At 53.4% G+C, this 26030-nt stretch overlaps 2 protein-coding genes and 1 long non-coding RNA gene across 7 annotated transcripts in view; 1 reads left to right on the top strand and 2 right to left on the bottom strand.

Moving 5' to 3' along the window:
* The window catches only part of GP2 (glycoprotein 2), a 19567-nt gene extending 9636 nt beyond the window's left edge, over positions 1–9931 (bottom strand). The window contains exons 1-6 of one of the 5 annotated variants that reach the window (XM_019666930.1): positions 9326–9931; positions 8575–8729; positions 7110–7274; positions 5773–5902; positions 3439–3858; positions 1958–2068 (exon numbers count right to left, since the gene is read on the bottom strand). In XM_019666930.1, the coding sequence (XP_019522475.1) occupies positions 1958–2068; positions 3439–3858; positions 5773–5854 (613 nt within the window). In that variant the 5' untranslated portion in view covers positions 5855–5902; positions 7110–7274; positions 8575–8729; positions 9326–9931. Of the gene's footprint in view, positions 1–1957; positions 2069–3438; positions 3859–5772; positions 5903–5982; positions 6433–7109; positions 7300–8574; positions 8730–9325 lie in introns of those variants that run through there. The other 4 variants (XM_019666932.1, XM_019666933.1, XM_019666931.1 and 1 more) reach the window with 4 other exon arrangements.
* On the top strand, positions 546–25913 carry LOC109395687 (uncharacterized). The gene is made up of 3 exons (XR_002126711.1): positions 546–694; positions 2574–2665; positions 25851–25913. It is a non-coding gene; the product is annotated as an uncharacterized LOC109395687 (long non-coding RNA).
* Positions 12583–26030, bottom strand: UMOD (uromodulin). The gene is made up of 11 exons (XM_019666929.1): positions 25924–26030; positions 24353–24542; positions 22168–22944; positions 21968–22081; positions 20672–20880; positions 19647–19795; positions 17677–17922; positions 15493–15655; positions 14855–14936; positions 14020–14061; positions 12583–12939 (listed from the first exon to the last, which is right to left on the bottom strand). The coding sequence occupies exons 2-11, from the start codon at positions 24444–24446 to the stop codon at positions 12878–12880; spliced, it is 1938 nt and encodes a 645-aa protein (XP_019522474.1). The 5' UTR covers positions 24447–24542; positions 25924–26030; the 3' UTR covers positions 12583–12877.

Below are 26030 nucleotides of genomic sequence, written 5' to 3'. Positions count from 1 at the left end.
TTGGCAGAACCACCATGCCCACCAGGGGGTTGGGTGGACTCGAAGAGGCCTGGTACCAGGTGGGCTTCTTGGCTGGGCTTGCGGTCGGCGATGATGGCAAAGAAACCCCTGGTCTGAGATTGTCGGGTGTCCTACATGCAGGCCTGGCCAGGGATCCCGGGTCTGGTTCCCCTGGGGGATTAGGGTCTCAGGACTGCAACACATTCCAGGCCAGAATTCAAGCTGGACACACACAACCCCCACTTCCTGGCTTTGCAAGGCCTGCCCATTGGACCTGGTTCAGAGCCACTGCCTTCATTTATTCATCCAGCCATCCATCCACCCATCCAACATTCATTCAACAAACACCTCTTTACCATCTACTGTCTGCCAGGTACCGTTCAAAGCACTGGGGATACAATGATTATCAAAACTGATAAAACCCCCACCCTTACAGAGCTAACACTCTGATAGGGGAGGTAGATAGTAAGTTAAGAGAAATACAATTTCTATTGTATTCATGATTCAACATACATTCTTACTAGCTACCTTCTCCGTGTGTTGGGCACATATAACCCCAAAATAAAGGGACTGTGGGCTCAGCTCAGCTTGTGAGGGTCTTGCCAGCAGCTTAGTCTCATGCAATAGGATGGAGGTACTAACAGCCGTGTGTTCTAGGTGCAGAGGGAGCGCTCAAGAAGGCCCAAGCTATCAGGTAAGCCCGACAAGGGTGCACAGAGGGCTGAGGCTTGACAGGGGTAGTTTTGCAGGTTAATAAAGCAAATGAGGGCTCCCAGGCTTAGGGAACAGCAGAGGCAGAGTGTGGCCGTGAGGGAGAGGATGGCGTGTTTGTACAGGCACAGAGGTCAAAGGTTCAGGAACTTAGAAGGGGAGGGGAGCTGTGGGAGACGGAGAAGCAAACAAGCCCAGATCACGAAGAGATTGTGTCTGGGAGCGATGGGACCCCACTAAATAGCCACTGATAAAGACCCGCGGCGCCCTTGTTCAGCCGGCCTGCCAGGGATGCTCTTGAAGCCCATCCAGATACAAGGGGGACGTCCTCAAAGCCCAGAGTCTGATGCTGTGATGGCCCAGACCTCAGCAACCACCCAGCCCTCGAGGTGGGGTTCATCCACCCAATGCGCAGAGTCTCCAGGGGGAGCAGGGCTGCCCCCTTCCTGCCCCTCAGCTCCGCCACCCCCGCCAGGCACACACACTTCAGCCCAGTTTCCCGCCTGTCCTGCCCTTGCCTGCCCCTCTGCCTCGAACACTCCTCCATAGGAAATGGGAATTTGCTCAGAGGGAGGTGTGCTTGTGCCAACGGCAAGAGCAGAAGCCCTCGTTAGTGTCCCAGGAGAGAAGGAACGTCTCAGTGGAAAGCTCATCCACCCCTCCTCCAGGGTTTAGGGCTTGTCTACAGCAACCCTTCCCATGGGTCATCAGTCTCTGCTTGCTTACCTCCTGGGGCGAGAAGCTCATCACCTGCAGAGCCTGCCCACTTGGACTGCTCTGATTTCATTCTCACAGTAGCCCTGTACAACGGCGATTTTTATTAATATCTTATCCCCATTTTATAGATGAGGACATTAAGGCCCAGAGAAGTTAGGTGACTTGTCCCAGGCGCCCCAGCTACTACGTGGCAAACCCAGGACTGGCACAGGAGTGTGCCTGTCTCTCATATGTAGATTCTGCAGGTATCGGAATGCAGCCCCCGCACTTGCAGAGTTCTCATCCCTCTGTCCCTCGTGGGTCATGCCCACCCAGGCTAGAGCTGCTTCCTGGGGCGTGGTCCAGCAGCTGACCTGGAAATTCGGTGCATCCCATCCTTGCCAACCCACTGGCTTCGAGAACTCCCACTCCACTCAGTGCCACCCCCGCTGACTCTGGCCCACACCATGTCCTGGCCCTCTGAAGTCCCTCCCTCCTGCTGTGCCTGCTCGGCCAGCTCCCGCCCAGCATCAGCGTCCCAGCTGCTCACCAGTGCTGTTGAGGTTCCGTCTGCAGACACAGCCCCAGGTACCATTGACAAAGCCACACTCCTCCTCCGGGCGGCAGGCCTTCTCACACCTGTCTTCCTGAGTGGTGGGGTCTGGCGGGGACGCACGGAGGAAGGGGATCAGGAAGCAGAGCCGGGGGGACCTGAGGCCCCCAGGGCCAACCTTGTCCCTCTCCCAGGGCACAGAAGTCCTGCCCGAGGTCGTACAGTTCTTAGAAGGGTCAGGCCTCCATCTCGGATCTCCTGACTCCCCATCCAGGGAAGTGAAAAGCCTGAGGTTGCAAGCTAGTGCTTTCCACGTGGCAGGCTCTGTTCCGAGCACTTTCCCTGTGTTAGCTCATTCACTTCTCATGGTAGCTGTATGAGATGGGGCACCCTCGCGGTTAAGTGTGTCGATCAGGGAGCTAGACTGCTGGCTTCAAATCCCAGCTGTGTGACATTGAGAGCGCTGCTCAACCTCTCTGTGCCCCAGACCACGAAGTGGAGGAGAGGAGCAAATGAGTTAGTAGTCTCGAGTGCTTAGGATGGAGGCAAGCACATTATAAGCACTATGCATTAGTTATTTTTGTCGGTATCCAATTTTTTTTTTTTTTTTCAGATCAGCAAACTGAAGCTCAGAGGTCAAACTGCTCAAATGGCACCGAAATCCGAAGGAGCCTGAGGTCTTCGTGTGACACTACTCACGTGGAGGTATGCAGGCTCCGCCTACTTTTTGAAAGCTCACGTTTCGCCACTTTTTAGGAAAGACTTACATTAGTACCTGTTTTTGCTAACCGCGAGAAATGCTATTTCTTTAGCCAAGGCAAAAATCAGAGGTAGCGCCCGGCATTTGTTTTGCTGCCAACTGTTAGGGAGGCAGCGGGCACCGGGGGGGGGGGTAGTGGGCATGGCCTGGCCAAGCGCCTCCCCGGACAACCACACTCAGCGTCTCAGCATGAAGCCACCATCGTTTTGTGCTGTGTCTTTGGGCATCTATGCTTTCTTTGGATCTATCTTGTGCCTCTGTTAGCAAGATGTGTCCTAAGGTGTCAGATGCGCCCAAGAGAAGCTCATAAGGGTGTTAAGTGGAGCACAAAATGGGACGTAATTAAGTGTATTTGGTGTGATGTGGTTGGTTACTTTTTTGGGCCTGGGAACGCTCCCCAAATTTCCATATACATTAATGGGAATTGCTTGTTGGCTTTATGTCGTTTCGGCTTGTGGAAGGTTTTATAAGAAAGCTCTCCTTTTGGATAGCAGGGCATCCTGTCGATATCAGGAGGTTTCCCCCTCGAATCTGAATGCCTGGCTTCCCTCTGCAGTGTTGGAAGAGCTGGTAACCCCAGGGCGATTGCCCACTGGGCAGTAACGGGTAGGAGCTGGGTGGCTGTTCCCCTGCGCGTCCTCCACTTGCTCTGCTGACCCCTGGGCATGTCACTGGGTGGCCCTGCCCTGCAGCTGCCTCCAGGGTCTCTGCCACTCACCTGTGCAGTATCTCAGGTTACACGAGGGGCTGCCATCCAGCTGGTACACATGGTACCCTCCCGGGCAGGCCTTCACCCGCACCTCCGCCTTCCAGAAGCAGCAGTTGCCTGACCAGTGAGCACAAGCCGTGCGGGTGACAATGCCCTGCCCGAGGACCGGGTGGGTCCCGTTCAGCCACATGGGGGCGTCCGCCTCGCATCGGAAGACTGGCACACAGGTGTCCGCCATCCTCACGCCCCCTTCTCCCACAAAGCGGAACCAGCCGTGCAGGTCCCTGTCACACTTCTTGCCTCCTGTGTACCCTATGCTCCGGGAGGGGTCATCCAGGCGCGTGTAATTCTGGCAGGGGTCAAAGCAGGCCCCGGGGACGCCGCACTCCAAGTCCAGCCCATAGGAATTGGTGGTGGGGTTTCTGGGACCTGGAAAGCGACAGAGTACTTGGTTTACTGAACCACCCAGAGCCTGCAGGAGTTTTATGCCCACACGCACTCTGTTTCAGACTTGCTAAAGAACTGAGCGAGGCGCGTAACCATTAATTAAACATCAGCCTTCATCGCCTAGGGGTCAGAATAACACTGAGGCTGCAGTGTGGTATTTTATAGGCATTAGGAATATCAGGTCTCCACCCTGCACAGCCCCAGGGGGCACCGTTCACATTGAGCTCGGCAGCCCCCCTGCCCTGGAGCTGTGCAGTGCTCCCCTGTGCAACTGTACAGCGGGGTCCTGTCTGACCAGTATTTGCGTTGCTCGTTCTAAATGTAATTCAGACTCGTTGGGAAAACCTCAAACGTCATTCAGATGAGTAAAGCAGAAGCGGAAGTTGTCCTAAGCCCACTCCATCCTCAGAAGTAGCCATAAATTTGCTGTAGAATCTTCAGGCCCTTCCTGTAGGTTTAAATAAAACCCCCATAGGTTTAAATATAGGGCTTTTTTTTTAAAGGGTTTAAATTTGTGCAGCTTTTTTTTTCCTCACTTGCATTTTTTCCTTACTCTATCCCAGACATTTTTTTTCCATTATCAGCAGATAGCGATCTAACACAGGATTTCTCAGCCTGGGCGCTATGGATGTTTTGGGCTGCATAGTTGTGTGTTGTGGGGCGTCGTGGGTGGGGTGGGATGTTTCGCATCGCCCTGGGCGCTTCTCATTAGACCCAGCAGCACCTTTCTCCCTGGAGTTGTCGCCAGACATTTCCAAAGGTCCCCTGCATGGCAGAATCACCCCCAGTTGAGAGCCACTGGTCTAACCGGACCGTTTCTGACGCTTGCTTCTAACAGAATGGTCAGTCTGGGTTTAAATCCAGCTCGACACCTGCTGGCTGGATGACCTTGGCAGGCGGTTCAACTCTCCTGAGACTCACCTACAAAACACCACCTGTGAGCTGGGGGTTCCCACAACTGTGTTATCCTGTCCTCTTATTTACTTGATGTGTTTCTTTCAATGATTTTCTAAATTTGTTTCACCCCAAGGATGCCGTAGGTAGGATGTACTAGTTATATGTTTTTAATACACGTGACTCATCAGAGAGATAGCCACCAAAAAATTCTCTAAGAGTTTGCCATGCACCCCCATGGTCATCCTGGGACGTACGTATGCCCCCGTTTGGGGAGATAAAGCCCTAAAGGATTGTTGGAGAATTAAAGGCAGTAGTACCAAGCGCAGCCTCTGCCTGAGTCCTTAGTGGGAGATCATGTGCATATCATACACATTAGTGGGACTTTTAGAAAAACAGATTTTTCCAGCCTTGCTTACGTATGTGCTTGTTTTAAGGAGTCACTGCACATGTTATTCTTGGATTATTTCCTGCACACACTTTATTTTCCCAAGAGAGGCCACGAGCTGAGAGTCCCTCCCTCTCTCCAACCCCCACCAGCCCCCTCACAGGTGACACGGGCAGAAATGCTCACCCCAGTGTTGAGCCTGAGAGCCCTTCCTACAAGCATCTAAGATGCCCGGTCCATAGATCTTTAGAAGGACCACAGAGAGATCCTCTCACGTTTCAGATGAGCAAGCTGATAAGGAGGAAGGAGAAGGCGCGTGGCGAGACCAGGGCACAGAGCGACTGGGGGACCCGTGTCGTCATGCGCTTCCCGTATCCGGCCGCGGGAAGCTCTGCTAACCGGCTCCCACTCCGCTTGCAGGGGCATTTCTGTATTTGGCTGTCTGAGGGGTAATTACCTGACTCCAGCTTCTGTCTTCTTATTCCCCTTGACTTGGAGCTTCAGAGTCTTTGCTGCAGACTGCCCTTGCTTTTCTCCTCGACCCAGACCCCACTTCTCTGCACTTGCCCAGCTACCGAGGGGCATCCGAGATGCCAGAGGAGCAGAGCACTCACCTTCCTGCTCTGTGGAAGCCAGGGTCAGGACGCAGGAGGCCAAGGCCAGCCACAGGACGGCAGGGCTGGCCATTGTTTCCATAAGCTGAGCTGTGCAGGTCACTCAGCGGCATGCAGACTGTCCATGCAGCTAGGGGAAGGGAAAGACCCAGGTGCGGTCAGAGCGACAGAGGTCGTCCCTCTGAGTGCCGGGGCGAGAAGGGAACTCACCTCAGCCGCTGCATACCTTCGCTCACGTCAGGCCTTGAACCCTCCCTCCAGGGAAGGTCCCGTCATTGTTCCCATTTTGTGGATGAAGAAGCTGAGATTCAGAAAACATTAACCACAGAAATATTCACTGAGGCCCTCCTACATGCCAGCACTATGCAGGATGTTAAATAGTTTGCTTAAGGCCACAGAGAGGACCGCTGACCTCTCTGAAGGGCTGTATTGTTCTAAAGCAGGTGTGACTTGCAGAAAGGAGACGGGGAAATAGGAAAAGGAGACTTGCCAAGAGGATGAGGTGGGCAGCAGAGAGCAGAGGCAGCTTCAAGCCAGCTGGCACTAAAGATGGTCCTAGAAGGCCTCGGGTTGGTTCCTAGTCAGGTGAAGGTAGAGGCTCTAGCAGGTGGGGCAGGGAGAGGTTGGCAGTACTGTGAGTACCGACGGACAAAGGGAACGGCTGCCCTTTCTTGGTTCTGGGCATCGGACACTGTGCTAAGAGCCCCCGGAGTGTTCTCTGCGCATGTGAATTTCTGAGCGTGGCACCATGTCACACTGACGCATCGCTTGTTCTTAGCACAGGGTCTGGCACACAACGGGTGCCCCGCAAGGTCTGAGGGATGAATGAATACATAAGTGGGGGGGGGGCGTGTGACAAAGAGCTGTGAAGAGCCTGGCTACACTCCAATCAATAACATTTCCTCTTCTGGGAAACCTTTCCTCCGATGGGCGTAGTTTTGGATGGCTCCTTCCAGCCTTGGGAAGACTTCAGTGAAAGATAGAGACCAGTTTGTTTCTGGAAGGGGTATCGTGAATGTGTTATAAGAGAGCCCCCAGGACCGTTAGTTCTGGAAGATGAATTAACGCCAGGAGAGGCCTGGCTTCCCGGCGGGGGCGCCCAGGAGCAAGGGCGAGGGGGCGTTGTTAGGTCTGGTGCAGCCAGCCGGTGCTTGGCATCGCGGGTCAGCTGGGCATGGTTGAGTGTATCGAGCATCTGACAAGGGCCGGGGTCCAAACTCCTGGCTGGGTTCTGAAAGCTCCCAGAAACAGATGACCCTCGCAAGGGCAGTGGGTCCAGGGTCAGGGGAGGCCTCCAGGCCCCGGAGAAGCCTGGTGGGGCTCGAAGCAGGACCTACCTTGGGCTGAGAACACCAGGCGTCCTCCGTCCCCAGACCAGCTGTGGAAACGCAAGCCTGCTGTAGACCGTGCTTTTATTGCAGCGTCCCATCTATGTGGCTCTCCACGATTGGTGCTGAGGGATGCCAGGAGTTAATCTCCTGGGCATACACGGGGCTTGTTGGCTGTAGGAAAGGTAAGCAGTTTACCACAAGGGATGGTGAAAGGAGGGCCCTTTGCCAGCCTCCCTCCCCAGTGTAAACCCTTCCAGCAGCCTCACCGCCCTGCAAATGCTTCCTATCAGCAATGCGGCAAGTCCCCCCTTATCTGCAGGGACTAGAGTCCAAGACCCCCAGCAGATGCCTGAAACCGTGCAAAGCACCGGACCCTGTGTGTACTATGTTTTTCCTACACCTACCTACCTGCGATCGAGTTTAATTTATAAAATAGGCACTGTAAGAGGTTAGTAGTAACTAATAATAAAAAGAACAGTTGTAACAATATACTGTAATTAAAGTTATGTGATGGGGGTCTCTCTCTCTTCCTCAAAATATCTTATTGTACTGCACTCACGCCTCTCGTGATGGTAGGAGGTGATACACTGCCGACGTGATGAGATGAAGTGAGTGAGTGACGTAGGCAGTGTGACGTAGCTTTCAGCTGCCGTTGACCTCCTTCTGACAGTATGTCATGAGCCATGGCAATGTCATGTCTTCGTCCCACAAACCAAATCCCTTTTTCATCTTCACTAAGCGCCTCTCAAGCACTGTGGCCGTAACATTTGCACCTGAGGTGTGACCGCAAAACTAGCACAAATTTCTTCTGTCGTTTTTCATCATTTTACAGATAGAAGATTCGTTCTTACCATAGATCTTAGCAACCTCAGCCTGCTCTATGTAGATTTTTGTTCTTCAGTCAAGAATTTTCACCTTTTCCGTTTAAGGAAGCGCCTTACGGCTTCTCTTTGGCATATGCGAATCGCCAGTATCACTACCCTTGTGCTTTGGGGCCGTTACTAAGTAAAATAAGTGTGACTTGGACACTGCGACAGCTGACAGTAGCCAGACGGTGGGTGGCATGGACACTGGATAAAGGGATGACCTCACGTCCCGGGTGGGGTGGAGCGGGGTGGCGCGAGACTTCATTACGCTACTCAGAATGGTGCACAACTTGCCAGTTGTTTATTTCTGGAACTTCCCTTTGAATGGTTTTGGGTCGTGGTTGACAGTGGGTAGCTGAAAGCTTGGAAAGAAAAACCATGGATGAGGGGGGACAGCTGGATGTCGTAAATGCTGAACACGCTGGGCTCTGCTGAGTGCTCTGCCCCCCATTCCCTCTCAGGTTTAATCCTCACAATAAACCAATGAAGCCGGTGCCACATTTATTACCGGAAGCCAAACATTAGTCAAAAGGAAGCTTAATACCAAAGGGAAGTGGAGAGAAGGCAAACAGGCACTTGTTTGCACACTGGATTTCCAATTGTACCTTGCGTTCCCAGCTGACGGCCTTAGAACACTTCTGCTTCTGTCTGGACGCCACTCAGCGTGGAGCCAGGTCAAGCAAGGTGGGTAAATAAATGGGTGCTTCCCATTTCGGGCCCTTGGGATCTTCCCAACTTCGGATACTCAATGTTGAGGCATCTGGGAAGGGCCAGTTGGGCGTTGGTGAGTCACGGAATGCAAAGGATAGACAAACATAGGCGCGTCACCGCCCCTCCAATTCCTTTTGATACGTGGGCGACCCTAGCAGTTGGCAGGTATGGAACCGACAGGACCATACCTTGGACCTGGCTTTGCATAAAAGAGTCAAAGCTTTTGCAGAACAAGCAGCCACCGTGTCTTTTGTGACACGCTAGGACTGTTGGAGCCACTGCTACTGGTGGCGGGGAGCCCAGGGACCCTGGCATTGGTTAACACCTTCTAGCAAAACCTCAACCTGGACAAAGAAAAGGTGCTATGAGCCACCTTCTCTCCTCAGCACATTTGGAGGAAAATCCCCTACATGTGGAACTTGTAACAGTCACAAATGCAGGATTCCAGAATTCATCAGAGCCCACAAAATCGCTCACTGATCTCTTCACTCTGGCCAGGCGCACACCCTCATCTCCCCAGCAGCCGCTCCCAACCTTCTGTTCTTTTCAGGTCTCTGCAGCCATCACTGCCCACTCCCTCGCCCCTTCCCGCCATTCTCAGCAGGGGTCTGGCTTCCTGCTTCAAGACAATGGAGGCCACCTTACCTGACCTCACTCAGCTTTGTGTCGCCTTCCTCTAGAGACACAGCAGCAGCCAGCTCCATCCTCCACTTTGCCCCCTCAACTTCTGGTGAGGTGAGGAGCTTCCTTTTCCAAGTCAGTTCCTGCATCCTCCCCCTGACGCCTCCACTCCAGTCTGAGCCACGTGGCTGAAACTGCCCTGCTAAGGTCATCTCACACGGAAGTCCACTGCTGGCCCCTTGGCACAACTGGACTATTTTGGCTGCCTCTACTCTGCGTTTCCTGGCCTCCTGTTCCACAATTTTCCGGATTCTCCTCGCCCTGTTTGTATCCTACGCCATCCTTAGCCTTCACCTTATATCCTCTTCCACCAAGCTGTCCTTGAGAATGCTGGCAGGTCCCATTTTTCTTGTCACCCCAGATACGCTCCCTGGGAAGTGTCGCATTACCTCATGGTTCCCAGCACCATCCACAGGCTGCTGGGTTCCAGATCTCTAACCCATCCCTTGAACTTCAGATCCATCGACCCAGTTCCCTGCCGGACCTCTGCTTGGGCTGAGATGCCGCAGCCACCTTGAACTCAGTAGGTCCAAATCGGAACTCATCAGCTCCACTGTCTCCCTCGTCACTGCATCACCTGTCTTAGTGGCACCGCTGCCTTTTTTTTTTTTTTCTCAAATTTTATTGGGGAACAGTGTGTTTTTCCAGGACCCATCATCTCCAAGTCAAGTAGTTGTTTCAATCTAGTTGTGGAGGGTGCAGCTCTGTGGCCCATGTGGGGATCGAACCGGCAACCTTGGTGGTATGAGCCTGTGCTCTAAGCACCTGAGCTCACCGGCCACCCCAAGCACCACTGCTTTTATAGGCAGCAAGGACCCCTGGCCACCCAAGCTGGAAACCCGGCCCCTTCTTTTCTCCTTCAGTCTACCAGTTCCAATAATCACCAAATCTTGCCACTCAGCCTTTTAAATATTTCTGGAATCTACTTTTTCTTCTTCACTTCACTGACCCTAATTCATCGTCTCTAATGAGGGCTATTTCACAGATGCCTCATGGGTTTCTCTCCTTTCATTCTTGTCCTCTTTGGTTCTGTTGTCTCCCCTGCAGCCAGATGCCACAGTGTCACCCTCAGCATCACCCTCTCCCCCACCCCCGACTCCTGGCTGGCTTCCTGGGACCTGACCCTTGTCCCCAGCTCCTGCCTCATCCATAGCATCGACCTGCACATTCTGTGCTGCAGCCCATCTGTGCTTCTCCGCTCTCCTCCCACCTCCAAACCTTTGCGTATGTCATTCCCCCTGCCGGGTCGCCCCACTCCCAGCCTGCCACGACTTAGCATTTATTTTTGAGGCTTGCCTCCTCTGGGAAGCCTTTCCTGAATTCCACAAGCTTGCTGGGCTTCTCTGCTCTCCTCCTAGGCCCCTCGAACGGCTATAAGATCTTTGTGGGCAGGGACCCTGTCTTGGCAGTTCTAACCAGACCTAGAAAGCTCTTGTTGAGTAAAGAAATGGACAGAATCACAGTGTGCACGCCCCAGACCCTCTCCTGTGAGTGATGCCTCAAACTTACGGCTTAGTCCAAGCCTGAGTCAAACTCTGGTGGAAAGACACAAGGGGCTGCCGCAGGGCCTTTGCACCTGCTGTTCCCATCACCTGTAATGTTCTTCCTCAGCTATCCCCCTGGTTCATTCTCTTACTTCTCTCAGCCTCTGCTTCTCAGAGACACCTTTCACGGCCATCCTATGTAAAATAATGCCCCATCACTCTATTACCCTTGTTTCTTTTTTAATCCCCCAGAGTGCTTGTCACCACCTGACAGGTCACATATGTATCCCCCCCACCCCCCTTTTTAAACATAAGCTCTTTTGCAGCAAGGGCTCTGTTTTGATTATGTGCTGTTTTCTCGCTGTCTGTAAAAGAGCCTGGCCTTGAATTGATGCTCAAAATATTCACTGACTATTGAGCTGAATAACTGATGGAAAAGAGGGGGGGGGAGAAAGCAAGGAAAGGCAAAGGAGCAGAGGGACAAAAGGATTGACGCTGATGTGCTGCTTCTCCCTGGCTCTGCGGCCCTTGTTTTGATTTTGCTTTATGTTCTGTTGTCCCTGATTCAGAGGGTGGGCGGCGCTGCACGTGGTCCAGACAGGCTCAGCTGGCCCTGGACTGACGGTGAACAGGGCTGAGCTCAGGCCGCAGTCCTCCCACCTAAAGCTCCTACGTAAAGGCAGCAGGGATGGGGGTTCAGCGCGCGTCTGCGTGTGATAAGACGTCCCCAACTCCAGATACGCTGTCCCCGCAGGCTCCGTGTACTGATACACACGTGCGGTTTTCCCTGGCGTCAGAAGGTTCTAGTAAGGCGACAGGGCCTTGGTCTCCCCTGCAAAGCCACGGCTGGAGTCCAGGGAAGCAGCTGGCATCAGGGCAGACGTTTCCCATTGGCATCGGCTTCCCTTGGCCCGCTGGGTACAGAGGCCCAGAGGCCTTTGGGATATCTGGGTCTCCTGGCCCAGCAGCCCCTTGGTTTCTGGTTGTGCCTCCAAGGAGCTTCCTGGAGGTCCCCCTTACCAAGCATCCCCTCCCGGCGCGGGTAATGGGTCTGCTTCCCCTGCTGCTGCTTCCGCGGCTCTGTAAACAGGTCTGCGTGTTCTGGATCGGGAGGGAGACGTGTCGTCGGGGGAGGGGGCCCCGAGTACGTGCCAGGCACATCGCCTGTAAGGGAGTGAGGCTCGCAACGGCAGGGACTCTGTCTGCCCTGTTCCCCAGTATTGGCCAGCAGCTGGCACCGCGCCTGGCATATACTGGTTCTCAAATGAATGTTTCTGGAAAACCGAATGAAGCCTGCGAGGGCATCACGGTTATCCCCATTATGCAGAGGCAGCGGCCCCCTGCTCTACCTGCCATTCCCGCCATGCCTGACACACTTGTAAATACCTGTTTGAGTTCTCCTCCCCCTGCCAGAGCTTAAGCCCCAGGAAGGCTGGGAGTGTGTCTGATTTGTTTGTGCTGCACCCCCGCTAGCACTGTGCCTGGCACATAGTAGGTGCTCAGCAAGTATTGAATGAATGAATGTATGCTGGGATGAATAAGTGGCTGGATGGATGAAGCTCAGAGACGTTGTGTATTTTATCTAAGGTCACACAGCAGAACCAGAGGTGAACCTCGTCTCTGTGACCAGGCTGTGGGCTCCACGAGGGAGGGAGGAAGCCTGATGTCTCTCACCATGGGAACCTCAGCACCACACCACGAACAGCACCTGGTACAGTAGGTGCTCAGTAAATACTTGCTAAATGAATGAATGACTTCACAAGGATGAGCTTTTAAAATTATCATTTTGCCACCCTCTTGAGGGAGACAGGGGCCTCATGTGCAGACACGTCACAAGCCCCGTTTTGAGAGAAGGCAGCATTTAAAGACACAGGCTGTTTGGGGGAGCGAGGATGGAAGGAGAGAAAAGAGGAGAAAACAGCTGACTCCAGTGTGAGGGCCCTTTCTGTGTCTGCAGCGCTAGGCTGCGTCGCCTCCCCAGCCGGCAGCAAGTGACGTGGCAGCCAGAGGGCACAGGGTTTCCGCCTGCCGATCACTGTGCCATCAGGGTCAGGGTCGCCGACAGCAGCAGAGGCAGCCAGACCTTCAGGAGCCCTGAAAGGAAAGCGGTGACGGGGTCACTGCTGGCACTGAGGCCCCTTTGTGCAAAACTAACATAAGATGCCTTCTCTGGAGTGGCCAGTTAGGAAAGGACATGCTCTCTGGGCTGATCAGTTAGAAAAAGGAAACTTTATCTGCCCTGAAAGCCAATTAGAAAAAGGTGCCCTCCCAGGTGGACCAATTTGAAGAAGATGGCCTTTTCCTCTGGTCTTGGCTTGGTATCCCCTCAGAAGGGCCCTCCTGTGCAGTGCCCAACCTGCTCTACCGTCCTTGGCATTTTGGGATATTCACAGAGGACAAGCCTCTTAGGAACCCTTGACACTCACTGGTGCTGGGTTGAACTAGCTCAAGTCAAACCCTGGGTTGGTGGAACAGTCCCCTTGGATCTAGGTGCCAGGGGCCAGGAAGGCCACCAGTTACATGGATTCACTTTTCATCCACATTCCCAGACAATTCAGTAGCCAGGAAAACCAAGGGCCCTAGAAATGCCACCAGTCCCTGGCCTTTGTCTTCAGAGGAGCAGAGAGGCAGAGGAACGGGGCTTCTTGTCTGTCTGTCATGTTCAGCCCAGCACTAAGCATGGTGCGTGGCCTGTAGTAACACCCGGCATATATCTGTCACCTGTGGGATGGAGCCTGGAAATGGTGTTAGACATGAGCCATGAGGCTCCAGGAAATGCCCGAGCTACAGGTCTAGAGTGCATACGTGTCTGTTGTGTACAGGTCTGTAACCAGTGTGAGCATGTCTGTACGTGCACATATGCACGCAATGCTAGCTGTGCATCTGAGTGTGCAAATGTGAATGTATGCATGCGACCCGTATGTGTGTGTGTGCGAACATGTCTGGATGATGTGTGCTCTCGTGGGCCTGTCTGTGCGTGCCTGTAGCGTATACACTACTGTGGGACAACGTGGGTATAGGAGCAGATGTCCAGCCCCAGGTCCAGCCGTTTCCGCAGATGCTGTCGCCTCTTCAGCACTCGGGCCAAGCTGGCCAGCGCTCCCTGGGCCCACAGATAAAAGCCCCGGGGGAGGGTTCTGGTGCAGGTCCTTCTGAAAGAGGCCCTCAACTTACCCATATTGCTGGGAGCAGCGCCCGAGGTTGTGGCCTGGACACCTGTAGGGGGAGACAGAAAGGTCAGTGTGAGGAGAAGCGAGGATGCCCTCAGTCTGCCTTTCTCTCGCAGCCAGGGCGGTCTTTCCGAAACCCCGATCTGAGCAGGTCCCTCTCCTGCTCTGGACCCTTCAGGGCTCCCGCTGTTTTCAAGAGAAGGACCCAAAACCTGAGCAAGAACTACGAGGGCCCACATGGTCTCGGCCACCTGCATCAGCCCCACCCCACCCCCCATCTCCTTCTCCCAGCCTGCCTGGTCTTCTCGCAGCTATTCTGGCAGGCTGGGCTCCCTGACCACAGGCCGTTTGCCCGTGTGATACCCTCTGCCTGGCAACCCTCTCGTTCACCCCCTTTCCCTGATCCCGCCTCAGCTTCCAAATCTCAGCTCCATTCTTCCCCAGTCCTCCAGACAGGGTCTGGTTCCTCTGTTGTAAGAGCTCAGAGTTCCTAATATATTTTCTTGATGACACTTATCACAATATCTATCTATCTATCATCTATCTGACTCTTTGAATGATGTCCCCACCCCACTGGTCCATAAGCTACATGTAAGCGGAGCCTGTATCTATTTTGCTTATCACGAGATACCCACAGGGCCTGGCACACAGTAGGCACAAGAATATATTTGTGGAATGAATGACTGGATGAGGTCTGCTAAAAGGAAGGCAGCTTATAGTCCATCTTGCCCTTCAGAACCCATGTGTTCCAGCTCTTCGGACCCTAAGCGCCAGGTTCTGTCCCTCTGTGTCTCCCGAGAACGTGCCCCGCCTGGAAGGTGTAGGAGTGGCCCTCTTACCTTTTCGCACGATGGGACCCAAGTTCAGGACATGGGTTTGGTCTATGATGCCCCCACGGTGGGATCTGGTCCTGGAGCAGGTCTGCAGGGAGAGGGTGACAAGCCCTTCCGTGAGGGGGACAGTGTGGCCCTACCCTGGGGAGGGGGCTACACCCCTCAGAGGAGTATCCTCCTGCCCCAGGCTGGGGCTGGAGGGTGGGGGCGGCAGGAGTTGTTAGGTCTCTGGGTTCCTGTCCGTCTCCACCACGTCTTAGATGTCTGATCTTAGGAACGTCCCTTAAGTTCTCTGAGCCTCTCTCCCACTATAGAAAAGGGGACTAGCGCAATATGGACCTTACTGAGTTGCTGCGAAGAATTAAAAAGTTAATACAGATAAGGTGTGCGCCATACTTTAAAACGTCAGCCTCTGCTCGGAGAACAGAGCCCCAGATAAGCCAGCACACTTCAGGGATCCCACCTGAGCTCCCAGCACCTTAGGTCTCCTGCTGGCCACCCCCACCCCCACCCCGTTTACTGCTCAGAGAAACAGCAGAGCCACGTGTTTCGTTTTTTAGATCTGGTGGCCAGATATCTTCGGTCTGGGGAGCGGGGCGAGGGGAAGGGCACGGCCATAGGCTGAGGGAGGGGAGGTGACTCACAGGTTTGCACTTTTCATTCACCGTGTCACACAGGTACACTTCACAGTGTAGGTAGACCAGGTCATGGTTCCCCGCAAATCGGAACATCTGGACTGAAAACCGGCCCTGAGGGGACTCCCCGTTCTCCAGCACCTGGATGGTGGAGTCCTCAGCACGTGGACACCTGAGAGGGTTACGTCAGATAAGGGAGTGGGTTAAGCAAACACGCGGGGGGGGGGGGTCCTGACTTCCTGGGTTCAAATCTCATTCCGCCGTCTATTGGCTGTGTGACCTTGGGTAAATTACTTGAGTTCTCTGTGCTCCAGTGTCCCCATTTGCGTACAGGGAATAATAACGGTAACCCATATCATAAGACAGTTGTGAGGATTAAATGAGTTCGTGTCTCAAAGTGCCACTACAGTACGTGGCACACAGTGGGTGCTCCATACTTAGGGTGCTAGAGAGAAAATGTCATCAGCAGAGTTGAAACTATCCAAAAGTTAGCATTTTCTGACTTCCCAGGAAATAGCATTCGGGAATCAGCAGCTGTATTTATTGGCGTCCAGCTCGGCCCCTGGCAGCCCCATGTACTCAGGCTGAGCAGGGCTCCCAGAGGTCCCCTCTAGCCACTCTCATGTCTCCTTACACGTCCTGTGACATTCTGACCTCCCCGAGGCCGTGGTCCTCGACCTGGCTCCCACACACGCCCAGACAAGCATTTCCTTCTGCTTCCTTTCCAAAACTCTCCAAGCTTTTCCATAGTGTACATGCTGTACTTTTTCACTCAGAAAAAGATAAAAATCCCCACACAGTAGGTAGTATTTATGCCCATTTCACACGTGAGAATATGAATATTCAGAGAGATGAGCTGACTTGTGTCTCAGAACTAGGAAAAAGCAAAGCCAAGATCTGAACCCCAATCTCCATGCCCCTCTCCCCCCACCCCCCATTACTGTCACGCCAGCGTTCTCCAAATTTCAGTTCTTTTTTTGCATTAGCTAGATGCCACCTTTGCGAATACCGTCCTGTGTTTCCCAAATAATTTACTTATGACTCTTCTTTAAATCTCCTTACATCTGTACTGAGATGCACCTATTTTTCAAAGATCAATCCCACAAATAGCAGACTGGTATGACTGAGCATGCATCCAACACGACCGTACAAAGAAATGCAAAGTAAAACACAGCTGGTAAATTTCAGTTAGACATTTAACCACGGTCTGCCAAAGGCCCTCAAACAGACTTGCGCTTTATTATTATTATTGTTATTATTATTGCAAAGGGAGATGAACAAGAAACAGAGGTGTGAACGGCAGGTGGGCACCCACCTGAGACGTCCCCCTGGGTGTCACCAGGCTGATTCTAAGAGAACAGGAGCAGGAATCGGTCACTCTGGGGGACACTTTCTCTAACTGCAAAGCCCCTGCCCATCCCTGTGTCACTTTTTCTTTTTCTAGCCCTGTTACCGCTGACATGCTGTCAATTTCACTTTTGTTTCATTGCTGGTCATCAGCTGTAGGCAGGCAGAGGTGTGTGTCACTTCTGCTCACTGTGTTATCCACAGAGCCTGGCACACAGGAAGCTTTCAAAAATATCTGTTCAGCCTAGGAAATGCAACTGAGCTACTTTTCCATGGTGTGGTTCAAGATTCTCTAATGCCGTCTGAGTGAGAGCAGCACGCGTGAGTTCTCCATTTCAGCTGGTCCTCTGTCCACCGTGACTGCCTCCTGCCCTTTTCTGTCAGGTTTATTGCCCTTCCCTGAGACCTGGACCCCCCCCCACCGCCCCACAACCTTCTGGGGAAGCCCATGCACACCTCCTCAAAAATAATGTTTTAAATGCGTACAATAAAGTACATCAGATTATAAAGGAAACCAATTAAATCGAAACATAGTTCTTAAAATATTAAAACATTTGACAAATGCATTATATATTTACATATCTATTATATATAAATGTACATATTTACAAGTACACACACTTGATAATACGTTACATCAGGCGATCTAGTAGAAATTCTAATACTGTGGCAACCGAAAAGCACTGAGGAGTGTAAATGTTGTCACGTGTCCTGCTAATACATCTGTGGTTTGTTGGCTGCTCATAACGGATGGCTAAATTTCAGCCAGAGGTTAGTGAATATAAAGGTGTCCTTTCCCCGCATCCAAGTCCAAAGACCCCCTTGAATTCTGTCCGTGGGCCTTACCTGTCCTGAATGATGAAGTACTTCAGGGGGTCTGTGGCGATGCCGCTGGGCGTGGCGTAGCAGTTGGTCATTAGCAGTGCAAACCGGGACAGGTCGCCCCCATCCATCATGGTGCCCACGTAGAGAAAGGCCTCGGTGGACAGGGTCACGGAGGATCCTTGGTAGGGCTGCCTGTAGGCGGGGCTCTGGAAAAGCGCCATCCGCACGGTGAATAGGCCGGTCCCGCCCATGCTGATGTTCAGGCCACTGTAGGGGGATAGAGGAGGGGAGGGAAAGGGGGCCAGACCTGAGAGCAGCAGAGGGGCCCCCCCTCTCTGGTCTGCTTCCTGGGCCACCCCTGGCAGCGGTTGGCACTTGTGTCCAGCAGTCGCACTGGAACCCACCAACCACTGCTTTATAAAACTGCGCTGGACACCCACGGGTCACCTCAGGATCTTGTTGCAATGCAGGTTCTGAGTCAGCAGGTCTGGGCTGGGGCTCCAGGTTCTGCATTGCTAACAAGCCCCCAGGGGAGGTTGACGCTGCTGGTCCACAGACCACACTTTTGGGAACATGTCCACCCCCTCACTTGGTGGCCCTGGCTTTCAAGATGTGCAGCCAACAAATTTCCAAGGGAATCACCTAGATTTCTTCTTTGGCCTCAACCTGCAAACAGGTCAAAGGGATGGGCTATGAGCAGTGCAGGCCCTGGTCAGAGTTCTGGCTCGGTACAATGGAAGATTGGGGGGTTTTCAGATGGCTGACTTTTAACTTCATTGACAACATTCATACTGATGTAGATGTCACGGGATGATCTCACAAAGGCCCCAGGAAATAAGGTGCGTGAGAAATGCTCAGTGACGGAAAGTGCATTTGCCAGGTGACGTTGGGTTTTCGGTTTGGACTCAGAGTTGGACGGGGAGCACGCTGTCCGGCTCAAACCAGAGAGAGATTTGCACTCCGGTGTGTTGTTCCCTGGAGCCTACCAGGGCAGGGACGCGGCCACATTGGGGCCAGGACACTAACCTGCCCAGGTGATGCTCTAGCCAGAGGCAGACTTCTTCCCCCGAGTCACCACGCACCCTTCCCTAAGTCTGGTTGGCCCAGAGAACACACAGTCATGGGCTGGTTTCAAAGTGAAGGTCGTGGGACAGTAGGCGCTCTGGGTTTGAACCCAGCTCTGCCACTTACTAGACTCTGTAACTTGGGGCAAGTTACTCAACCTTCTTGAGCCTCAGTTTCCATATCTGTGTAATGGGAATAACAATCATCCTGCACCTCCCAGGTGCTCTAAGATTTCAAGATGTTCTGTTGTGCGTTGAGCACCATGTCTGACATGTAGTCAGCGCTTTAGCCTATGATTCATCCTATTCGGAGATTTTCAGTTGTATTTAGCAGCCGAATCCTTTAATATTTTTAAACACGAAAACCTCATGTGGCACTCAATATGGGTGGAACTTCTCCGGTTCAACCCACAGGCACCCCCAAGGGACCTCCCTAAAGACCCTCAAACTCCAAGAGGCATAATTCGTGAATCCCTTTCTAATCAAACTCCTTTTACTTAAGGAAGGAAACTGAAGTCCAAATATGGGCTATGATTTGCCCAAAGTCCCATAGCAGCTCAGGACTGAGAGCCAGCCCTCCCTTCTTCCCTCCAGTCCAAACACCCCACCCTCCTGATAAGCCAGTGACCCTAATATTTGAGCCCCGTCTGCAGAGCACTATGTACTTCTAAGAAAGGCAGTACATCGCGAAACCTATTTCACAGATGAAAAGACCCCATAGTGGGGCTGTCAGCTTCCCAAAGCCATCTGCTTAGGATGCGACAGCCTGGATTGGAATCTGGGCGCCGTAATTCCTGGCTGGGATCCTCCCAGTCCCTCCACCCAGCTCCTGATGGGAGGCAGTTGCCAGGGAAACTGAGGACCTGGTGGTTAAGGGATTGAGGGCTGGAGCCGGCCAGGAGCACTGGGGACCCTCTCTGGCCGCACCTGACCATAGGCTCCAGGGAGGTCTGCAGGCTGACTTTCATATCCAGGGGGTAGGAGCACTCAAAGTTGAAGTGGGTGTCGACGTCACGGATGATGATGTCTTTTGCCAGGTAGAGGACGTTGCTGTACGTGGCATGCGTTTCGTTTTTCTGTGTTGCGGGGGAGAAAGACAGGGCATGAGAAGCCGGGGGAGAGCGCGGACCCAAAGGGGTTTTCTCCAGTCACTTGGGAGCTGCCCTCCCAGTGTCCTCCATCAAAACAGCAACCTTTTATGAGCACGCGTCACGTGCGAGGCCCTGAGTTAAACGCTCGTCCTGCGTCCCTGACCCTAAGAGGGAGGGCCGCCTCCCTGCCTCGTGATGAGACAGGTTCACAGAAAGTGAGCAACTCTGAGGAACTCATTCGCAGCTCGCGGGACCTGTGAGCCTCGGCTCTTGCCTGACGCCGTGGTTCCTCTGCCAAATAGTAATGATGCCGGGTCATCATTAATGGCGGACTTCAAATTAGTTCATTTCTCCTTCCTTGCTTTGCCTTCTGTCCTTTGGGAGGCGGGGGTGAGGGAGTGGGGGGAAGCACCGCTCTGCTTACATGCTGAGCTCTGGGTCCCTTTTCCAGGGGCTTCTGTAGGTGAGGTCCAGGTTCTCCCAACACCAATGACGCACACCCGCCTCCCAGGACCTGCTTCTGAACCCAGCACGATACCGACTGGCCTGGAAGAAGCCCAGCCTTGTCTGGGCCCTACTATTCCCATCTCTCAAATGGGAGACTGTCAGCTTTTCCTGAAGCTGACTTTCACTGAGCACTTACTATGTGCCAGTCACTGCCCCACTCACTCCACATGGGTCTTAACCCTCTTGAAGACCCACAAAGTAGGTACGATTACTGCTCCACTTTACAGTTGAGAAAACTGAGGCACTGCCTGGCTAAATAAATAACTCACCCAAGCTCATACAACCAGTAAGTTGCAGAGCTGGGACTTCAGCTAGGCAGTGCCCCAGCCCTGTCGCACACTGGCCAGCACGTACTGTCATTGCTGTGCCACAGGGGCCATCCCTGGCCGGGGTCACCACAGACATCCAGACCCGCTCGCCCCTCTCGGCGAAGGCTGAACACTGGCTGTCACGCAGGTACATGTAGATCTTCTCAAACTCCAGGCTCTTCAGCTGGCACTTGCTCAGGGACACTTTGATGTCATTGGCCCCACACTCCAGCGTGTAATCCAGGTGAGAGAGGTCTGAAATGGACAGGGAAGGTGGGATTGGAGACCTGTGGCCACCATCAGGGGTCCAGCATGTCCCCAGGGCCCAGCTCAGAGCAGCCTCGCTCTGGTCTCGCTGGGGTCTCCCCTTCAGAGTGATGGAGACACAAGAGTGGCTTCTGAGCCTCACTGAAGGGACCCAAGGCACCAACCATTAGCCCCCATGTTACCTGAAGTGTAGGGTGCCTACAAACAGGATGATTTGGGGGTCTTCACTGTGCCACCATTAGGAAACACTGAATCCCAGTTTTTTGTTTTGTTTTTTTTAAAAACTAAGTTAATTGCAATTTCTTTCTATACCAAGGAGACAGTCCCTACTAGCTGCTAATGCTGTGAATGTTAATTTCTCCCGTAAAACTGAGCTCAGACCTCAGGCTAAGTGTTTGGAGCACGCAGTGGTGTCGGGCTGGGCTGCTTTTAACTTCGTTTTATGGAAGTATTACACAGCTGCTGGAATTCAATAACTTCTATTGTATTTATTTATGCTGTTACTTTCTGTCTAAAGTAAGGGTTATTTGCCGTAGATTGATGTAGTGACCATCAATGTTCCAGGTTTACTTACAAGATGCAATCCACTTGAAGAAAGGCAGGATAATAACAAAATCCCGGTATAGATGGTACTTGGGTACAGTAAAATTGTGAAACTGGCACATACATGTGACTAAAATTGTGAGTGAGGGTTGGGACATACTAGCTGGCTTCCATCGCCGTACATGCGGGGAAACTGAGGCTTAGAGCTGGCCAGAGGCTTGCTGGTGGTCCTCAGCTGACCAGTAAGAAATGGCACACCGGTCGCCAGTCCTGTGTTCTCGAGCTACAAGAATATGGCTCAGGTGGCCTTTGGGCAACAAGTGGCAGCCACCTGTGCATCCACCGTGGTGCCAGGGCCTCAGAAAGAAGGCTGGGGGTGAGGAGGCCCCCAAACTCTGGGAGTTTTGGGTCAACTAAGGGGAGATTCTGAGAACCCAGAGAGCTTCTTGCTGGCTTTAATGCATGTTGTTGTCCCCACCCTCAGGAATGTCGCTGACATTTCTTCACACCTCCCCCGTCCCCAGTGCCTCACCCATGCTTGCGCCCTTCAGGTCCTGTTTGCACTCGCAGCGCCACCTGCCGTTCTCCGATATGCAGTCCTCTTCGGCACTGCAGTCCTCGCAGGGCCCGTCCACAGAGCTGGGGTCTGCAGGCTCAGGGCCAGTCAGCTCGGGTGCGCCCCAGTCGCCCGCGGTGCCCATCCCATCGGGGTTGGGGGAGGCCCCTGCTCACCTGTGCAGTACGCCAGATGGCACTCGGGAGGCGGCGTCAGGTTGTAGACATAGTACCCGCCGGCACAGGCCTTCACCTGGACGGGCGCGTCCCACAGGCAGCAGTCGCCGTTCCAGTGCGCGCAGGCCGTGAGGCTCACGATGCCCTCGTCGCTGGACGGGTGCGTGCCGTTGAGCCACATGGGTGCGGCTGTGTTGCAGTGCAGGGTGGGCACACAGGTCTCAGCCAGGCGCGTGCCGCCCCTCCCCACGAAGCGGTGCCAACCGCGCAGGTTCGAGTCGCAGGTGTAGCCACTCGCGTGCTCGGAGCTGCGCCAGTACTGGTCCAGGGTGCTGTGCGCCTGGCACGGGTCGGCACACACGAGCGCCTCGCCCTGGGGCACGCAGTCCAGCCCCGGCCCGCAGGAGCCCGGGGAGCACTCGCAGAGCCGCCCGTCCCCCCAGTAGCCCGCAGGGCACACACACGAGTAGTTGCCGTGGCCATTGGTGCAAGAGGCCAGGGGATGACAGCCACTGAGCTCCGGCTCTGCGCACTCGTCCACGTCGGTGCAGCCCAGCTCGGGTGTCAGACGGAAGCCCTGGGCGCATGCGCACACGTAGGAGCCCGGGATGTTCACGCAACTGCTGTCGCTGGAGCAGTTGTGGGCCTCCGGGTTGGCGCATTCGTCCAGGTCCACGCAGTCGAGGCCGTCACCAGTGAAGCCCTCATGGCAGGAGCACGTCGTGAGAGCCCCTTCCTCCATGCAAGTGGCATTGCTGTGACATTCAGAGCAACTTCCTGCAGACAGAAGAGCCCAGCCTCACAGTGGGGGCAGCGGGGCCAGAAGTCACCCAGAGCTACCTCCGTGTCCCATAAGGACCCCGTGCTCTGGAAGACTTAGCCTCAAGGTGCCACCCTCCCAAACAAACACAACCCCCAGATGACGGCTGCGCTTCCCCCATTCATTCCCGTGTCTTAGGCGGTCCCTTCAAACTGCATCTTAAAACACCCGCATTCCCGCGTCCAGAGGGAAGATGCAGAGGTCCGGACACCTCCCCAGGATTCCCGCCCCCTGTCGACCTCTTGCCCACCTTTGTACATTTGATGCTTTTTATCCCCATTTCCTTCTTTTCCTGGTAAACCTTCCGTAAGGCCGCTCAGTGTGGCCTCTTCTCTGGAAACGCCCTCACATGGTTGTGGGGGCCACACGCTGCGTGTGCGCCTCTGACCATGATAGTAAAGCTCAGCTGTCGTTGGTTAGGCCGGTGCTGTATGCCAGACGCTGCGGTAGGTGCTTTCAGTCCTTGTACCTTGAATCCTCCACACTGGTCCTAGAGCAGCGGTTCTCAACCTTCCTGATGCCGCAACCCCTTAATCCAGTTCCTCATGTTGTGGGGACCCCCAACCATAAAATTATTTTCGTTGCTACTCTAAAACTGTCATTTTGCTACTGTTATGAATCGTAATGTAAATAGTTTTTTGTTTTCCGATGGTCTTAGGCGACCCCTGTGAAAGGGTCGTTCGACCCTCAAAGGGGTCGCGACCCACAGGTTGAGAACCGCTGTCCTAGAGGATCACTTTCGCATTTACCCTTATTTTAAGCACGAGGACGCTGAGGTCCAGAGGTTTAAGCCACGTGTTGCTAAGTAGCAGCACCAGGATGCAAAGCCAAGTGGCAGGACCGTGGTGCAGGCGCTGTCAGTCATGACCCTGCAGCAGCAGTTACTGTGCCCCCAGCTCCGGGAGGCGCCCTGTTCCCTTCCCCAATGAGAAGCTGAGAGCAGAGTGAGGGCCACACGCCACCCAATGGAATGACCTCCTAAGTGTGAGAGCCCCCAGGCGTGTTTACATCTCCTGGGTGGCTGAGTGTGTTCCTGGCCTTCCAGGAAGGTGCCCGGGGCCTTAGTCTAGACTCTTGCTTCTCCATGCGTGCTCCAGGGACCACAGTGTCAGATCACCTGGGAGCTTGTCAGAAATACAGTCTCAGGCCCCATTATTCCTGGGTGAGTTCTGTGTACGTTAAAGTGTAAGAAATGGATTTAGCATAAAGGCTGTGCAGGTCCCAGGCACGACTGAAGAGGGATGGAGATTTCCTCTGCTAAGGGCAGCATTGCCCCCCCACACACACACACATGCACACACACATACATTTGCACACATATATATGCACACACACGCACACACCACCACCACCATCACCACTTACTTTTGTCTGAGGTGTCAGCGGCTGTAGCTGTGATGACCCAGGAGGCCACCACTGCTACCATCAGCATTGAGGTCAGAGCAAAAAGCCGCCCCATCCTTTTTGCTCTTCACAGCTACTGGTTTGGGGAAGTCCTGCCCAAAGGCGAGGGCAAGCTGGCCCCTTGGGCTTCCCTTGCTTGATGCCTGAAGTCCTGTGAACAGAGATGGGTGGGATAAATGCATGCTCTCACCCCCCTCCGCAGAGCCAGGGGCCGGTTAAGTGTGCGCTGCACAGCTCCGGGAGACACCTTGTGTCTGAACTACAAAAGGGGTGTAGTGCCGTGGCCTGGCTTTGGCGGGAATGCCCCTCTGTGACCCCACCCTACTCACATCACAGCGGCTCTTCCCCTCCCCCCGCCTCCTGGAAACTCTCAACATGCCCAGATCCATTATCCACTCAACAAACATCTATTGAATTGCTACTATGTTCCAAACAGGGAACTACACACCAAGAAAAACCATGACCAGGACAGACAAAGTGTCTGACTTCATGCAACTCATCTATTGTAAAGCAGTGGCTGGAAATATGTAATCTGAGAGGTGATTAACTTTCACCATGTATTTGAATGTTTCCAGAGGGGTCCAGAGGGGTCACTTATTATTCTGCCCAAATGGGTAAAATAATCCTAGGCGGGCACTACTAACACCCACATTTTTACAGCAGCGAACGTGGGCAGCATGGTGGTTATATGTGTGACTTGGAGCTGCTCCCCCCACGACTCACACCCCCATTTTTCCAGTCACTAACAGTGTGAGATTGGGCAAGGTATTTCAATCCGCTAGAGTTAAGTTTCCTCATCTATGAAATAGGGACCGCTGCTTCCACAAATCGAGTGCCTGTGGCGGGCTGGGCTGAGTCTGAAGAAGTCTTCAAAAGGATGCGTGTTGTAGAATAGGATTTTCCAAGCTTTTGTGACTGTAATCTGCTAGAGGGAACGTTTTCTCCTGTGACCCAGTGCCGTTGTTTGTGCTTCTGCGTGTGTGTGTGTGTGTGTGTGTGTGTGTGTGTTATAAAACAATTATTATTATTGTGTGCATTGCTGGCTGCCGTATTCTGTTGTATTTAATTAAAAGGAAATTTTAGATACAGTCCACATATGGTTTCATGATCCGCTGAATGGCTTGACCTATAGTTTGAAAACCACTCTGGTGGGTAGTCACCGAGCGTACGTTGTTGTCGTGGGGATTAACTACGGTGATATATGCAAAGCAGGGCCTGGCACATCACAAACGCTCTTGTTCACTGCTGCATCCCCAGGGCCTGGTACATAGTAGGCGCTTCATTAATATTCGTTGAATGCATGAAAAAACAGTGGCTAATGTTAATAGGACCAAAGAGGAGATTAGCTTACAGAGAATCATGAAGCCACGAGTCAGCAGAGTAATGACTCAGTCTAGGTCTGACCCAAGTGTCCAATCTCTTAATTTCCTCTCCCTTCCTCTCCCCCTTCCTCCAACAGAATGGGGACCAGCAGAAGACTGGGGGACAGAGAAGCGGCTGGGAGAAGAGACCTTACCTTCAGGTAGGCTTACCTGAGGCCAGAGAGGTCGAATTAATCCATTTGCGAGTGTGTGCCCCCTAAGTGTACATCTGCCCCTGCCTGGCACTCTCTCCTCCTTTTATTCTCTGGCTCTGTTTC

Source organism: Hipposideros armiger, unplaced genomic scaffold (genome assembly GCF_001890085.2).
Source record: "Hipposideros armiger isolate ML-2016 unplaced genomic scaffold, ASM189008v1 scaffold_480, whole genome shotgun sequence".
Lineage (NCBI taxonomy): Eukaryota > Metazoa > Chordata > Mammalia > Chiroptera > Hipposideridae > Hipposideros > Hipposideros armiger.
Note: the sequence above shows the minus strand (reverse complement) of the source record. Positions and strands in the feature narration are given on the sequence as shown.